Here is a 13,729-nt window from a genome sequence, read left to right on the forward strand (position 1 = left end):
AGACAGCAGACAGGGACAAGTGTGAAGCTCTGTCTCCCAGGTGCCTTCACTGAGAGACATCCAACAACTCACTGGAGACCGTCAAGGAGTGGGGATATCAGTGTGTGATGAGAAACCTAGAAAAAGAGGGGACAGATAGGCATGAGGAATAAAGAGACAAGAGAAGTGTTCTGTGGATTTTTGAGGACATCCACCCCAGCCCCATCCCACAGGGCCTGATGAGGACCTAAACTATCCCTGCTTTCCCTCCCTCGCTGTCTAGCTAAATCCATTATCCCCAAGGCCCTAGAGCTGCATTGTCAATTACAGTAGCCACTAGCCAAATGCCTATTAGAATGTAAATTATTTAAAATTAAGGAAAATTAATTCTGTTAAAAATTAAGTTAAAAAGTTAAAAATTCTCTTTCTCAGGGAACAGAATTTCCCTGGCATCCAATTCTGTTGAGGAGTCATAAGAGTCATCCTATGAGATGAGATGATAACTACCATAATCCCCATTTTACAGATAGGAAATTGTGTCATAAAGCTAATAAATGAGTGACCTGGGTTCAAACCCAGGTAGTCTGGCTCCGGAATCTCTACTGTTAACCACTTTGTTGTATTACCACCAATGAGATGGGGAGAGGGACATGTTCCTATAAAGAGGATGGAGTAAAGATGGGAGAAGAGTAGATGTTAGGGAATTAAACAATGGGGGAAAAATAAGGGCAATTAAAAGACTGGACGAGAGGGAAAAATAGTAAGAAGGAGAATGAAGATAAGGAATCATAGACAAACAAAAGGTGGAAACAGAAAGTCAGTCAATGTGGATTGGGGACATAAGGAGGACCCAGGAAGACCTGAAGAAAGGCTGCCATGTCAGGCAGGATGCAGAGAACAAATGAGGAAAGGCGATTCTTACATGATGGTGAAGGTGCCGTTGTAGGCGTTAGGCTCTGGCTCAGGCACTCTGCGGAGCTTCTGCTTTGGGCTGAGACCAACACACGACAGCGTCTCATTTTTGCAGGTACAGAGCTCACATATGCTGATGTTTTTGGTGGCATTCTGTTCTGGCTGTTTCTTTTCTGGGGTATATTTTACAGCAGGAAGACCTGTGGATACTGAATACTGAGTCAAAGGAAAAAGAACTGTCTCAGATGGCTTTGGTTGCTGAGATATGTTAACTCCCAGGTCCACAGGTGGAACTGTGACTTGAGTCAGGTTTGGTTGTGCAAGTTTCACCTCAGGGTGTTTTGGAGGGGGAGCTGTAGTCTTCTGCCAGGCTGTAGAATGTTCAGACTCTTTAGTAGGTTCTGGAGTTGTGGTAAGCTCCAGGTCCAAAGGTTTAACTGTGATACTTGGTGATGTTGGATGCTCAGTATGATCCTGATCTGGTGCTGGAACTGTCACCTCGGGATACAATGGAGATTGAGTTACAACTTCCTTAATGAGCTCTGGAGGCTGAGCTTGGGTCTGCTGCATGGTTGGAGAAGGTTCAACCTCCATACTGGATTCCAGAGTTAACGTAAGTTCCAGGTCCAAAGGTTGAACTGTGGCCTCACTCCAGGTTGGATGCTGAGCCTGAACTTGCTCTGGATTTGGAAATGTCACCTCAGGGTAAGTTGGAGGAACTGCAGTCTGCTGCAGGGCTGTGGAATGTTCAGCCTACGTTGTAGGTTCTGGAGCTGTGGGAAGCCCCTGGTCCAAAGGTTTAACTGTGACACTGGGCAAGTTTGAATGCTGAGCTTGATCCTGTCCTAGTGTGGAACTGTCATCCCATAATGCACTGGAGTTTGTGCTACAACCTCCTTGGGTGGCGCTGGAGGCTGAGATGGGGCCTCCTGCTGGGCTGGAGAAGGTTCTGTCTCTTTAAGGGGTTCCAGAGGTAGGTCTGGGAACTCCTGTTGGACTGGAGAAGATTCCATATTCTCATGGGGCTGTAGAAGCTGAGGAAAGGTCCCTTGAGGGACTGGAAATGGTTCCACCTTTGCAAGGAGCTCTGATGACTGAGCATGAAACTCCTGCTGTGTGGGAGAAGGTATCACTTCCTTAGGGGGCTCAGGAGATGGAGCTGAGCCCCCCTGGGGAACTGGAGACTGAGCTGGGGCCTCCTCCTGGACTAAAGAAAGCTCTACCCCTCCAGGGGGATCTGGAGTCTGCGTAGGGTCCTCCTGCTGCACTGGAGGATGTTCAACCTCTTTAGTGGGCTCTAGAGTTAAGAGAACCACCAGATCCACGGGTTGAACTGTGATGTTAGGCAACACTGGATGTTCAACTCCACCGGGACCTAGAGGTGAGAATGTCACTTCATTATGCGCTGAAGATTCAGCTGCACCATCCGTAGAGGCCCCTGGAGGCTGACTTGAGTGCTGATGCTGGACTGGAGAAGGTGCAACCCACTCAGTGGGCTTTGGATGCTGAGCTGAGCTTTCCTGCTGGCTTGGAGAAGGTTCAGTTTCCTCAGGAAGCCCTTGAGGTTGAGTTGGAGCTCCCTGCTGGACCGGAGAAGGTTCAACATTTTCACAGGGGGTTGCATGCTGATCTGAAACCTCTTGCTGAACTGACAAAGGTACCAACTGCTCAGGGGACATTGTAGACTGAGCCGAGGTTTCTTGTTGGGGTGGAGAAGTTTCAACCCCATTAGTGAACGCTGGAGTTACGATAAGTGCAAGATCCACAGGTTTAACAGTGACATTGGGCCGCTGCAGAAGCTGAGCTTGATCCTGACCTAGAGGAGAAACTGTTGTCACATGACGCTATGGAGAGAAAACTACAGTCACATTAGAGAGCTCTGGAGACTGAGTTGGAGCAGCTTCAACCTCACCAGGACACTCTGGATGCTGAGCTGTGTCTTCCTGCTGAGGTGGAGAAGGTACAACCTCAGGAGCCTGTGGATGCTGATCTGGAGCCTCCTGCTGGCTTGTGGCAGGAATAACTTCTTCTCCAGGATGCTCTGGATACTGAGCTGGGGTCTCCTCTTGTACTGAAGGTTTATTATGTGAACCGGCTTCTGGAGATTGGGCTGGAGCCTCCTGTTGAACTGGCAAAAGTTCAAACTCCTCAGGTGGCTGTGAAGGCAGCGTGGGGGCCTCATGCTGGGCTGTAGAAAATTCTGCTTTAGTAAGGGGCACTGAGGGCTGAGCTGAAGGCTTGTGCTGATTTGGAGAAGGTCCCACCTCTGGAGTGGGTTCTTTTGTGATGGTAAGCTCCACATCTACAGGTTTGACAGCGACACTGGATAACTTTGAATGCTGAGCATGAGGGTGACTTGGAGGTGAAACTGTCATTTCATGATGCTCTGGAGGTTGAGCTGGCTGTTCCTGTTGAGTTGGAGAAGGTTCCACCTCCCCTGAAGAAGGCTCTGGAGGCTGAGCTGGTTGCTCCTGCAGGGTTGCAGAAGGTCCTACCTCCGGAGGAGACAGAGCTGGGATCCCCTGCTGGGTTGGAGAAGATTCTGCCTCATTAGGAGGCTCTAGAGACGGAGCTGAGGCTTCCTCCTGGGTTGCAGAAGTTTCAGCTTCTCCAAAAGACTCTGAAAGCTGAGCTGGGGTCTCCTGCTGGGTTGCTGCTTTCACCTTCTCAGGAGGCTCTGTAGGCTCAGAAGGCTGAGTCGGTTGTTCCTGTTCACTTGGAGAAGGCTCAGCTTCCACAAGAGGCTCTGGAGGCTGACCTGTGGGCTCCTGCTGGGTTGAAGAAGGTTCAACTTCCCCAGGAGGCTCAGAAGGCTGAGCTGGCTGCTACTGCTCCCTTGAAGGCTCATCCTCTCCAGGAGGCTCTGGAGGCCTAGCTGTGGTCTCTTGTTGGGTTGGAGAAGATCCTGTCTCCTCAGGATGCTCAAGAGGTGGAGCCAGGGCCTCCTGCTGAGCTGTAGGAAACTCAGCTTCCGTAGTGGCCTGTGGATTGATGGTAAATTCCAAATCCAGAGGTTGAAGTGGAACACTGGGCAAGTTTGAATGAGCATGACGCTGAACGCCAGGTAGAGTTGCTACCTCATCAGTCACTGGAATTTGGAGTACATACTCAGTAGGGAAATCTGGAGCCTCACTTGGGGCCTCTTGATGGAGTAGAGAAGGATCAATCTCCTCAGGGTGCTCTGGAGGCTGAGATGGGGCCTCCTGCTGGACGGGAGAAGGTTCAACATCCCCGGGGCTCTCTGGAGCCTGAGTTGGGGCCTCTTGATGGAGTAGAGAAGGTTCAATCTCCTCAGGGCGCTCTGGAGGCTGAGATGGGGTCTCCTCCTGGACTGGAGAAGGTTCAACCTCTTTAGTGACCTGTGGATTTATGGGAAGTGCCAGAGCCAGAGATTTAACAGTGACATTGTACAAGTGTGACTGCTGAGCTTCATTTACCCCATGATGTGCTTCTAGTCGAACTACAACCTCCTTAAGTGTCTCCAAAGGCTGGGTGAGGGCCTCTTGAGGACATGAAGTTTCTAGTTCCTCAGGGGCCTCTGAAGGCTGAGATGGAGCCTCCTGCGGAAGTGGAGGTGGTTCTACCTCTTCAGTGGGCTCTGCATGCTGAGCCTGGGCCTCTGCCTGGGGTGAAAAAGATTCAACGTCCTCAGGGGTCTGTGGATGCTGAGCAGGGCCCTCCTGCTGGGTAAAGATTCAGCCTCCTCAGTGAGCTCTGGATGATGAGTTTGGGCCTCCTGCTGGGATACAGAAATATCTCATCCTCATCAGAAGACTCCCTGTCGTGTAGCTTTTGGGCCATGTGTTCCTTGCGTGTGGTGCTGACAGGCCTATACATATCCCTAAGCCAAAGTGGTCGCCTTCTCCCGAAAAAGCCCTCCTAGAATACAGAAAGGGAAATATTAATTCTGCATCCTCCCTGCTTTCTCTGGCCACAGTACTTTACCCTCCTCACATCTACCTGACTCTCACTTTCCCCTGAGCTTCTCTTACGCAGCAGAAATCAAAAAAAGCCCCTTGGAGGAAAACACACACAGTTAGTGTTACATGTCACTTTTCATCTCTCTCACAATGTGTTATCTCTGCTTTCATTAGGACTAAATGGGTACCTCAGTCCATAATCACAATGAGCAAAATCACCATAGACCCGGGATCATGAAAATCATTGCATGCATGCTGGCCTTCTAGAAGTTCTCTGTGTCTGTCCAAAATGGACCCCAAGTGTCTCTGGGGAGACGTTTGTATGTGGCTTAGCATGGAGCATAGGCAGGATTTTCAGCCCCGTTCACCTTTGCCCTTGGCCAACTGCCCTCATGCAGTGAAAACACTGCACAACGGCACTGGGCAGAAACTTGTTACTCTCTTTGACGCGCTTCAAACCAGTCCGCTTCGGACTTAGTCGCACATGCAGCATTTGCTGGGGGTGTGGGTGTGGGGAGAAGGTGATTTTATTTTCCTGGCTGCTCTATCCTATAAGTTGAATCACACCAAGTAAACACCTGAACCCAATGACTAAAGTCATCTATAGCTGTCTGATTTTCACTCTGCAGGCTGTCACTCAGGTGTCAGTGAATTGTGGAATCAGTTTAAAGGCCATGACCAGCAGGGAAGCACAAAATACTCTTTTTTAATACAAATAGAAGAGAAAAAAATCACAGTGCACAATAAGTTTGTTTCAGAAACTACTTATGTCCATATATATGTGTCTACTGAACTGTGACATAAAACGTAGCTCACAGCCCAAGCACAGTGTGATCAGCAGAGAAGTCCTCAGTGGAAAGGGACCATCTTCTTCTTGGTAATCACTAGCAGTATGACCATGGGGCAAGATATTTTCCCTTTCTCTTTCTCCAGTTCCTTATTACAAAAGGAAGAGACAAACTACTGTCTAAAGTTTCTCCCGGTTAAAATTCTATGAGGTTTGGATAAAGGGAATAGAGAGTAGGGGCCTGAAAAACAGTACGATGAGAAGGGAAGTTTTCTTGCCACTTTCCAGAAGGGACTCATATGTTCTACCTTTCGTCAGCTTTGAGTGAGGCCAGCCCCTAAATCCCCAACCATGTGGCCCTCCCTACCCCAGAGCCTCCTAGAAGGCCTCTGGCCTGGCCTGATGCCTGGGAGCCAGGCATCAGCCCAGCAGGAACAGGTACAACCAAAACCTCTCCCCGTCCACCCTCTTTCCTTAAAGGACTAGTGAAAGCAGATGAATGTGTGCCAGTCCTGTTCTAACTCAGCTTGGGCTGGGGAGCTAATTCTGCTGATAAATAAACTAGGGTAAACCATTAGGGTAATTAAGCGTTCTTCCTGCCTTTGGTGAGGAAACTGAAATCGATGAGTTCTAAGTTCTCCTCTAGTTGTAAAATTCTGCTTTCAAAGACCAATATTTACCTTCTGCTTCTTTTTCTATCTTCCTCTTTTGCAATTCTATGAGAAGAAATCTGTTTTGAAAGAAATCATGATCATGATTATCCATTACAACTATTTCCAAATCCTTATTCATTCCTTTTTACTTTAAATCTTATCTATCCAGTAAGATGATAACTCTTTCAAGGAAAGGAATTCTACCCTGTTTAAGAATCCTTTGACTCTTCCACAGTACCTAACTTAGGGTCTTGCATGCAGCTGGCGATATATTTTATTGACTGTTTTAGATAATGTTCAACAGATAATTCCTAATAAAAACTCTTAGAAGTAGGAAAAGAAAATAAAAGTATCTGGCAGAAACCTAAGCATTGTTTTAAAGTCAAGAACAAGAGTAGGATGCCCAATCATTACTGCTACTATTGAGCATTGTGGAGGAGGTCTTAATCAGTACGATAAGAAAAACGAAGTATTGGAAAGAAGAAACAAACATATCTGCATATGAAACAAGGGACCCAAAAAGACCAAAAGATTCAACTGAAATTTTATTGGAAGTAACATGAGTAAGATGGCTCCATACAAAATCAAGAGATCAACATATTAGCCTCAATAGCTTTCCCATATAACACAACTAACTAACTAAAAAACAGAAGAAACATCCCATTTACTATATCAATAAAAAATGCATCAAGTACCTAGGAATAAATTTAGCCACAAATTTGTAAGACCTATGTGATGAAAATATTAAAACTTTTTTGAAGGACATTAAGAAGTACTTACATGGCATGAGATACCATCCTCCTAGAATGTTGTAAAGAGGTCAATTCTCTTCAAATGAAACTAAAAATTCAATGCAATCCATTTTATAGCCAAAATAATTTTTAAATAAAACCTGGCCAGCTGACATTTGGTAGAGAATATATGTAAGAATAGTTATGAGATGTATGCAAAAGAAGGTCAAAGAGTAGGACCTTGCCCTACCAGATATAAAATATGTTATAGAGCAACTGGAATTAAGCAGTGTGATATTAGTACTGGTACAGGACAAGATAACTGGATCACAGAACAGCATCCAGATGAAGATAGCATATTAGACCAGGGAAGAAAGAATAAACCATTCAGTGAAAGATTTGAAAAGAATCAGATCTTCAGATAGGGGGAAAAAGTTAGATCCCCTACCTCAACCACACGAACAAACAAATACAACAAATTCTGGACAGATTATAAAAGTACTTGAAGAAAATATTAGAGATGATTTTTACGTCACGAGGTGACAAAGGCCTGGCTAACAAAACCCACCCCACATGAGCCATGAGGAGACGACAGGCAGATATGGTGGCAGACTGTCAACACACCTCCTACTCTTCACAGCCCTTGCCCCCTTTTCCCCTGGACTGTTTGTCTTCTTCTTGTTGACTTACAAAACTCTTGGGAGTTCCCTGGTGGTCCACTGGTTAGGGCTTGGCTCTTTCACTGCTGTGGCCCGAGGTTCAATCCCTTGTCAAGGAACTAAGATCCTGCAAGCTGCACAGCATGGCCAAACCCCACCACTTCGAAACAAACAAACAAAAACTCTTTATGGTAAAGAAATACTGGCTTTCATTGAATTTCAGTGTTTCGAATATTTCCAGTGTTTTTGTCTCTAAGGAGACAAGACAAAAGAGTGGAGTAGGGAGCACCAGCTTTGCAGTCGGGTGAAACTGCCTTCTGCTTTCGGTTTGGCCGCTGGGGCCTTACACTGATCTCCTTCATCTATGAGGGAGGGATAGTAATATCATCCTCACAGGACTGTGGGCTTTAAATCAGACAATATATGGAAAACTCTTCATCTTACGCTTGGCATGAATCAGTGCTAAGCTGGTGTCACAGACAAGATGGTGGAATATATCAAAGGCTCTGCTTGTGGCATCAGGCTCTGAAGGCTCTTTCCCACCAGAAGATTATAGAAATATTGCTTTTATTTTCTTCTAATACCTTTATGTGGTCTTTTTTCACATTTATGGATATATGTTTATTTAACATGAAACATGGGGATCTGCTATTTACCCCCAAATAGTTAGGCAGCTATTCTATCACCATTTATTCATTTTCTTCCGCTGATTGCAATATTAAAACATGACATTTCAAAAGTCTTAAGAACACAGGGGTCTATTGCTGGACTCTATCCTACTTCAAATAAATATTCGGTTGAATTATTCCTCACTGTGGAATTGACATAACGCCTCATCTCTCTTCCGTTGAACACCATTATTGTCTACCATAGGAAGAACACTGCATGGCCCCTGTGCTCCAAAAGCTTATCGTATATGTGGGGAGAGGAAATAACGGTTAGGACTCCTCGCTTTCACTGCCGAGGGTACAGGTCCAATCCCTACTTGGGGAACTAAGATCACACAGGCCCAAACAAAACAAAACAAAACAAAACAAATGCAAGAAGTTAAAAACAATAAAAAGGGGACTTTACAGAAATTCTAAAAATGCCAAAGGCCATATGCCACCTGAGATGTAGAGGGTACAGTCTGGGCAATGGCCAATGACTAGCAAGCTAGTCCCCAGCCTCCTAGGCTCAGAAATCATACTCTTCCTCACCAAGAGAGAACTCACGTCTTCCTGTTGTGGCAGTCTCACTTTAGCAATATCACAGGATTGATCAAACATCAGAATGCCAAATTATTACTTGACAATGAGAAATACATCTGTTCTACACACAGGGCATCTGTGTCTACACACTCAGAGAATTACCTTCTGTGGGGACAGGCCTCCGTGGCACACTGAAGCACAATCACAGAATCGAAGGCTACTTGGTGAGAACAGAATTAGAAAAGGAATCAGCTGAATCCAGAATTTAATGGGAAGGCCTGAGGTAACTGGATCCATCCATCTCCTCAACAGGCAGCCTGGCTAGTGGGCCTGACTCCTCAGTTATGCTGCCTAAGGTGCCATCTCTACTCTTGGGCAATGTGAGGATGGGCACTGCCCATGTTGGTCTCTCCTCACCTTTTCTATGCTTTCACTAGTCACCAACCCTCCTGCAGATAGACACATTTCTCTTTAGAAGTTAGTACATCATGTCAGGTTTGATTCAAGTGTGATAGGCCAGGAAGCCATTGGTCCTTACACATCTCTGCTCAGCTCCATGATGTGCTAACCTTGGTGGTTCTCTCTTGGGGGGCTGCCTTTCAAAAAACTGCTTACCACTTTTGTGAGTTCTGAGGGGAGGGGACTGCTTTGCTATGGCCCCTAAGAAATGGTGACAAACCTCACAGGACTAGGATCAGGAGGGCTGGAGTATTCAGGGAAGGCTTTACAGAGAAAGATATCTGAACTTGAGTTGGCTTTTCAGAGATTCATAGGAGTTCCACAGGCAAAGCAAAATAAAGGAATTTTCGATGGACAAAGGCACAGACAAAAGTAGGAATGGGTATGGTGTAACTAGCGTATAGTGAGGAGCTGCTTTGGCTGGAATGGAGGGCTGCCATTACAGGAGAAAAGATAACTAAAGTAATGTGGAGTGGTAGGGTAGAATCAAGACTGTCAGCCTATTAAAATCACTCTTTTAATGTTAGCAACTGCCTGCTGGGAAAAGTAATCAACCACTATGTAACTGAACAAAAGGTAAACAGGCTAGCTCCTGGAATAGGCTACTATAAATATTTGAGGGTAGCCTGCTGCAAGAGTTTACTTGCAGGGTTTTAATGGAACCTATCTACACAATTCCTAATATACCGGAGAAGAAAGCTGCTAAGTAAACCTGAGGAATTGACGAGATCACACTTTTGTCTTTTAGGCATGTCCTTTTAGCCCTCCCAGGGTGACTGATAGCTCCTTGAGTATGGAGATCCTATATCTCTCATCACTTCAGCCAAGAAGGAAAGAAATCAACAGTAGAATGAGAGTGACTGGTGAGTACATCAAATCAGCATACTTTTTTGAGTTGAAGAAAATTTACTATCATGTCACCTCTGGCCTTCTTATAAACTTCACTTGTCAAAATAGTCCAATAGCTTGTTATCATGGATCCAATTCCATAGGGATCTCCTGGGAGTGAAGTTCCTTTTAAAAATCCTGTGGGGACTTCCCTGGTGGTGCAATGGTTAAGGATCCGCCTGCCAGCACAGGGCACACAGGTTCGATCCCTGGCCTGGGGAGGTCCCACATGCTGCGGAGCAACTAAGTCAGTGTGCCACAACTCCTGAGCCCGTGCATCTACAGCCCGTACTCCACAACAAGAGACGCCACCTCAGTAAGAAGCCCATGCACCGCAATGAAGACCCAACGCAGCCAAAAAAAACAAACAAACAAAAAAAAACACCACACAAAAAAACATCCTGGGAATATACTTTTCATTAAAAGAACAAAGTGTATGTCAGTCCTCATGGCTAAAGGGAAGAATCAAGTAGTAGCAGGTGGAAAGGTGGATTTGATTCTCAGTTTCTGGGTTCTGAATCTGAATTAATTCTTGTCCTTACCTCAATGACACAGAGAATTGTAACACAAATCGTCATTACTACAGGTACAGATACTGCCAAGATGAGTTTGTTGTTATAGTCATAACCTGGAACTTCTTTTGTGAGCTAAAGAAATATATCACAATTTTTAAAAACAAGGAGATAGAAGGGATGAAAACTTACGATTCTTAATCCTATTCTAAACGATAGCTAACTATTCTTAAACTACTATGAAACCCAATCCTTTCAGGCGAGTAGCTTCTATAAGAACAAGCCAAATTTAATGTTATTAGTCTTATCATTAGCATTTTCTTCTACAATTTATCTACAATTTATTTATCTTGTGTTATGTCCTTTTCGCGTCTACCCTAGGAATAGTGACACACTCTCTCAATGAGCAAAGTTGGAGATCACTGTCTTAGCCCGTTTCATGGCTGAAGATAAGATACTGACTAGGAGCCCGTGGTATTCCCGCTTGGGCACGTTAATGGCATGTCCTAAACTGAGTAAAAGTCCAAGTCCCATGTGTCAGGGGTTATCCTCACCTCACTTGACTCCTGCTCTTTCTGCTCACTCTGGGCTTCTGTGCTCTCACTGATATAGTTGTCAGCTTTCCACTGGTCCATATCCCATTCCGCTTTGGACACATTTACTTCTTGCTGCTTGCTGAGAAGCTTCATCAGGAGGCCTGTTCTAGAGATGGGGTTGGCACAGGCCAGCTGCACGTGGGTGTCCGAGCAGTCTATTTTCAAAGTCTGGATAACATGAGAAATGAGCCTTTGCACGTCAGTGTTGGGGATGAGGGACCAGAGCTGCTGGTTTAGCTGAGTTTCAACTTGATCACCCGGGGATGCGAGCCCTGGGAAAGTGAAGCCTGTGGGCTTAGAGGATAATTCAGTGACCATGTTGTGGTGCTCCCATTGTGTTTTGTTGCTGTGTTGAACAGCTGGCATACTGTTGTCTGCAGCAACAGTAGAATGTGCAGTGGAGACGTTCCTATGGCTAGTGTTTCCAGGGCCGGTTCCTCCTGGCAGAGTAGCGTTTCCTGTAGAAATAATTGCTTCAGAAACATTTTGTGCAGTATTGTTTTCTGAAGTAGTGTTTTCTGCAGAAGGGTCTGAAAGAGAAAATAATTCTGGAAAAGGATTTTCCTGAGAAGTCACTTCTCCTGAAGATGAAACAGCCTCTCGTGGAGGGGAATTTATGAGACTCCTCACGACAGAGAACGGAGGGCTTGCAAGCATCATTCTATCAAGTGAACTTGTCTTTCTGCACTTTCGACTCCCTTTTTTTTTTTTTTTTTTTTTTTGCGGTACACAGGCCTCTCACCGGTGTGGCCTCTCCCGTTGCGGAGCACAGGCTCCGGACGCACAAGCTCAGATGCCATGGTTCACGGGCCCAGCCGCTCCACGGCACGTGGGATCTTCCCAGACCAGGACACGAACCCGTGTCTCCTGCATCGGCAGGCGGACTCCCAACCACTGTGCCACCAGGGAACCCCCTCGACTCCTTTTAACTTTGGGTTTTCTGTGGACCCGATGAGACCTAATTTTATGGAAGATGTATTTTTTTTCCAGAATGTGAGATCAATTCAAAGTCCTTAATATTTCTAACTCTTGCCTTTGCATCTTCGAAAACATGAATAGCGTTGGAAAAGTCTTTTGATTTGCTTTTAACCTCAGATGAGGATTTTGGCGGGATGGAGGCACAAGGCCTGCCCTTGAAGTACGGTTTCAGGGAAGAGGAGCCTGCGGCCTTGTGTTCCTTTATGAATGAAGACTCTGCATTAGAGGACTTTCCCACTAGCTTCCTGGGCCTCTGCACCATGAGAAGCTGTTTCAGCTTTCTTGGGGATGGCCTCCTGAGCTTTCATTCTTTGGCAGTGTTCGCCACAGATGGCTGGGCATTCTGTTTCCTCCGGACGCTCTCATCTCCCACTGCTTTGAGGTGCATTTTCTGTATGCCCCTTGAGGACCTTGTTCACTCTCAGCAGCTTTTCCTCTGTACTCTCAATCTTTGCTAGGCTGTCTTTCTGTGGTTGGGCAGTTTCTAATTTCTTTTGAAAGATGTAGCGTGTAAACATGGCACTTAAAAGGTTGGAACGTGTACGTGTGGCAGGTTTTTCTTCCTTTTTAACCTCATCAATTTTTTCTTGAGTTTCTGCATCTAACAAATTTTCCACAAAATGGAGTTTCCTCAATTTGTTTTTATTAGTTGAATTGTTGGGTACAGGTTTAACAGAAGGGCTCCTTGTATTGTTTTTCAAAAGGCCCAGTGGCATATCTCCATCTTGTGTATTTGAGAAAAGAAGTTGAATGAATGGTAATAATGTTGATTCCACATCACCTAGATTTCCCTCTGAGATATAAGGCAGTATGAAATTTAGTGTACTGATAATACCACTTTTATTATTAAAGTCCAGCTGCTCATTCATGAAGCCTGACAAGATGACAGCACTGTTAGGTGAGGACATCCTCTCTGACTCAATAGTCAGCTCGGTACCGTTTTTCTTCTTCTGGGCTTGTAACACCTTCATCAACGATCCTCCTGCATTCTCTATAGATGTTTCTTCATCTGTCAAAAAAGAAGGGACTGTTTTTCATCACTGAAGACTGATGGGACAGCCTTTTGTCAGTCCACAGCCAAAGAAATGAGGAATCAGTCAAAGTTTGAGTGCCACTTAGGAGAAAAAGAAACCCACACTTAAGCCTATGACTGGCAACAACAAAATGTGAAAAAGGTCTCTCTTGAAAAAGGGGCTATCTACTCAGAAAATTCTGTAGCGTGAAATATAGGAACTATATTCAGGATTACTCCACTGGTGCCCAGGGGCCAGTACTCAAGAAAAGCCAAGGCTGGAAGACAAATATTCCCCTAATCAGCTGGACTCTCTGCAGATCTACTGTGACTCCTCACATTCATATACCCCATCCTGTCCTGCCTCAGAGGCACAGGAGTGTGAGGCTTCCTCTCTCCACCTCTTCAGTGTGCTTGTGTTCTTGCTGCTATCACAGATCTCCACGACAACCA

At 45.5% G+C, this 13,729-nt stretch overlaps 1 protein-coding gene across 1 annotated transcript; it reads right to left on the reverse strand.

Moving 5' to 3' along the window:
* Nucleotides 1-897: 897 nt before the first annotated feature.
* LOC309793375 (uncharacterized protein) lies at nt 898-4,120 on the reverse strand (the record flags this gene model as incomplete). The annotated part of the gene is made up of 6 exons (XM_082603845.1): nt 898-1,091; nt 1,338-1,486; nt 1,649-1,846; nt 2,286-2,474; nt 2,737-3,659; nt 4,025-4,120. The coding sequence occupies 6 exons, from the start codon at nt 4,118-4,120 to the stop codon at nt 898-900; spliced, it is 1,749 nt and encodes a 582-aa protein (XP_082459971.1).
* Between the last annotated feature and the right edge of the window lie 9,609 nt (nt 4,121-13,729).

Source organism: Mesoplodon mirus (assembly GCF_964341445.2).
Source record: "Mesoplodon mirus genome assembly, chromosome: 18".
In the NCBI taxonomy this organism is placed as follows: Eukaryota; Metazoa; Chordata; class Mammalia; order Artiodactyla; family Ziphiidae; genus Mesoplodon; species Mesoplodon mirus.